The 3,914-nt window shown below is 32.2% G+C and overlaps 1 protein-coding gene and 3 non-coding genes across 4 annotated transcripts; 2 read left to right on the forward strand and 2 right to left on the reverse strand.

Moving 5' to 3' along the window:
- The first annotated feature begins 215 nt into the window (after positions 1–215).
- On the forward strand, positions 216–298 carry SPOG_16248. Its single transcript has one exon. It is a non-coding gene; the product is annotated as a tRNA-Val (tRNA).
- Positions 299–603: 305 nt separating this feature from the next.
- On the reverse strand, positions 604–674 carry SPOG_16249. Its single transcript has one exon. It is a non-coding gene; the product is annotated as a tRNA-Asp (tRNA).
- A 91-nt stretch (positions 675–765) lies between these two features.
- SPOG_05016 (uncharacterized protein) lies at positions 766–1,211 on the forward strand (the record flags this gene model as incomplete). The annotated part of the gene is made up of 3 exons (XM_013168148.1): positions 766–835; positions 924–1,120; positions 1,188–1,211. Coding segments are annotated over 3 exons (291 nt in total), but the record flags the coding sequence as incomplete, so codon positions are not given.
- A 1,267-nt stretch (positions 1,212–2,478) lies between these two features.
- SPOG_16250 lies at positions 2,479–2,552 on the reverse strand. Its single transcript has one exon. It is a non-coding gene; the product is annotated as a tRNA-Ala (tRNA).
- Between the last annotated feature and the right edge of the window lie 1,362 nt (positions 2,553–3,914).

Consider the following 3,914-nt stretch of genomic DNA (forward strand, 5'->3'; position numbering starts at 1 on the left):
TAATAAAAAAAAAAAAATAACCAATAAAATACAAAAAACCAAAGGAAAGCATATATAAACGATGGTGGTACTAGTACATTCATTGTCCATTCAGTAGCGATGAGAACCTTCAAGACATGAAATTATGAGCATCATATACGAAGGAAACTATGGAATAGCATCTTATTAGACTAGCACATTAGATTAATATCAAATAGAGAAGCAGTAGTAACAAAGGCCGTGTGGTTTAGATGGTTATAATTTCTGCTTAACATTTGATGTTCGCAGACGGTCCCAAGTTCGAGTCTTGGCACGGTCATCCATACCTTTTTTTTCATTTTCAATTTGTTTTACTAGGATGCTGCCTTTCTCTCTTTGCTTTCCTTTTCTTTTCGAGCTTGCCTAATATTGCTTTCTTTCGTTTGTATCACCCACCACCTACTTTCGTACACAGGTCATACAACCATATGAGATAAAAATCAAGATCTTCAACCAGCTCGAACAAAAGTAGGAAAGCAGGAAGAACAGAACATACGATATTGAAACAAAAAATAAATAAAAACAATACAACGTAAATCATAAAACCCAAGATGGGAAAAAAATAACAAAGCAAAAAACAAAATCCTCTCCCTCCGGGATTCGAACCCGGGCTGCCAGCGTGACAGGCTGGTGTACTACCCCTATACTAAGGAAGATTTGCTTGTGTTGTTTACAGTTATTTTTTTTATATACTATTCTTATATACTATTTTAATGTTAATGTTATTTTGAACACCATACAGTGTAGCAAGCATTGTATCTCTCATTAGCTTGTCTTGAATTCTTATTTTACAAAGAAAGTACTATTTTACAAAAAAGTAAGTCGAATAATTTCTCAACGGTCTTGCATGCAGCATTTCTATGGTAGTGTATCTCTTGTCAATTCGTTACATAAATACGTACTAGACAGCATATTGCATACTGAAACGAAAGGTCTTAACCTTCTAAGACAACTTTGCTTATTTTTGAAGCCAGTATTATATTTTACAAGCTTAAAGGACAAGAAGAATGGATTGCTTTCACACAACACAGTTTTGTTTCATTTCAGTATCATCTCTTATGGTGGTATATCAAATCTTTTGCTCATCTTTAAGAAACGAATAGTAAGTATAATATAAATTGAGTATAACGCAACTTTGACGTAGTATTGTGTACTACTACGCAGTACAGTACATATATTACTTTATACAATAAATTCAATAGAATAAACTATGCTTTATTTTGATACTCAACCTTTACAAGACGATTTATTATTATACACAATATAATAAATGAGAGTTCGACGTACTATTAGAGCACGCTCGCTGTATGTTTTGACTAAAAATTGAGAAGTGAGATCTACAAAACTTTTGTTGATTCTTCTAATCGGATTATCTGTTGAATGTTCTTTTAGTAAACGAGATTTATAGAACACAGTTTCTTTTTTGTTTTTTTTTTCCACAGTTTGAGATTTTTAGATGAGTAGACTTATAAAGGTTTTTTATTTGCATTTCTAGAGTAGTAGTAATATTTCTTTGAGTCCTCAAAAGCTGAGCACTTCGGCTAGCTTTTTTACTCGTATACGACGATGGAAAGAATATCAAATAAGTGCCAGCTCCTATAAAAACTTAAATCTTGCATAAACAACATACATACATAGATTGTAGGTTCCTCGTCTTCGATTTTCAATGTTTTCTCGTTAGTACATTCCTTTACATTTTTCTTGCCAATAATGATGTAGAATAACATGTATTCAAGCGAATTAGATTGCTTCTTTTATTCCGCTTCTTTGGCTAATTTAATGCAGAAATGGATACCTTAGCTAACCATAGTTGTAAAGAAGACACCAATACATTTATGGGATGAATGTTTGTTGAAGGCTGATGACTTTTTTTTAAGCTAGCTTTCTAACATCTCGAAACAAATACTCTCTTCGTATAATGGAACATCTTGCGTCCTTATGACAATTAACTTATTCCCTTGTTTAAAAGGATACTAGCAATTAAATGCAGAAGTTAAGCTATTTTTAGCTATGGTGAAAAAGTATCTATTCGAGGTATTTTCTTCTGCTTCTCTAGTGAGTGACCCCGTTGTTCAAAAATAATGAGTAATTTTATTTTTACATTTACGTAAAGAATTAAAAAAATAGCTTTGAATCTAAAAAGTATGTACTAATCGTCCACACCTTTTAAGATTACATTGAAACTTCCTTAAACTTCTGTACTTATCCTATGAAAAACCACCTGTATCTACTTGCATAATACCTACTGAGCATAGTAAGGTATTAGTAGAGAGTTCGATTAAGTCGATGATCAATTGATGTTGTTCAAGGTAACTAAAAAATGTAACGATAAAAAATAACAATCTTATGTTATATCGAGGGTGCTGAGAGAGTCGCACGATTAGTGACATCTGCTATGTACATAACGTGAGACATTCGTTTATGCAAAAAATATCCACTTAAAAAATAGTAGTAAAAAAGTGGACAAGCCAGAACTCGAATCTGGGACCTCTTCCATGCTAAGGAAGCGTGATAACCATCTACACCACATGCCCGCTTATGTTAATACAGCATTTAAACTTATATTTTTGGCTATATCGTTTAGATATTCAGAGAACCGTTTATTTTCTAAAAGTTTACAACTCTGTTACATCGAGAATACGCCGAGAGTCTCTAGCGCATTATAAACCCTTTCTGCCACATGGACTGAATAAAAGGAAGTAAAAAATATATAAGTAAATGTACAACAGCCCTATTTAAACTAGCATCAAGAGCGAGAATATATTTCCCTTCAGATACCTATTTATAAAGGTATAATGTTGACTGAGCTCAAAGACGAAGTAACCTTTTAGAAAATTTTTATTGCTATCATTCATCGAAGTAATGTTTGATGAGTATTAATATTGTTGAGTGTGGATTTCGTAATTGGTAATTGTATCTTTTAAGTTGAAACTGAATTAGAATATATGGTTATTGCTAATCTTAATATAGAAAAAAATTGATTGGCTAGTTAACGCAAATATACGGACTTACTCGGAAAAATCACCCTCGTTGATGATTTTGTTTGGAAACATTCTCGGTAATTTTTCCTCCTCTGTTCGAATACAATTACTAATTAATCATGTGAATGTAATTGGTGTTTGAATTTGTGTTTACACTTCTCGTTTCTTTTGTCTCCAATTCATGTAATACCTAATAATAATTCAGCGCTACGAATTTCGGTTAATACTTAGGAATATTAGGATTTTATCAATAAGTACATTAAACATTCTTTCACAACTTGTAGATTACTTTGTTTTAGCACATCCTTGCTTTTTAAAACGAACGGCGGATGCAAAGGTGTTGGAACAATTAGTGTCTATGGTAGGAAAGCGAAACTACAAATCTTAAAGGTTAAATACAGAATAATGTATACGAAACTAGTAGCATTTATAGCCTTTATAAAGTAAGTTATTAGATTAGAAGGTCAGGATCCTCTTCGATCGTTTTAGCATTAACACAGCTTATTGAAGAAACTTTTTTTTCTCATAGGTATAAATCATTGTTCTGTAGTTATTGGGATATTTGGTCATAAATGAAGCTTGTAAGGACCTTGTAAAAGTTGCATTCACAGTTTATAATGCTTTCGCTTTAAACAAGTCGTTTACTACTAAGCTTCTTTTCATAGGTGCATTACGAAAGTTATACTACGAGGAACTCTGTAGGTTCATTTAATTCATTAGTTCTTTGCTTATTGGAAGCTATTATAGGCTATTAGAAGCTATTAGAGGTTCTATTATAACGCTTTAATAATTTCCCATTACAAAATGTTTCGTCATAAATTCGTACGCATCATAAATTTCCTTCCTAGATTCAGTTGATGGTAATTTGCTTCTTCGAACGAAATTGTTCCATCTTGGGCAAGATGATGCTTAAAA

Source organism: Schizosaccharomyces cryophilus, assembly GCF_000004155.1.
Source record: "Schizosaccharomyces cryophilus OY26 unplaced genomic scaffold supercont4.3, whole genome shotgun sequence".
Lineage (NCBI taxonomy): Eukaryota > Fungi > Ascomycota > Schizosaccharomycetes > Schizosaccharomycetales > Schizosaccharomycetaceae > Schizosaccharomyces > Schizosaccharomyces cryophilus.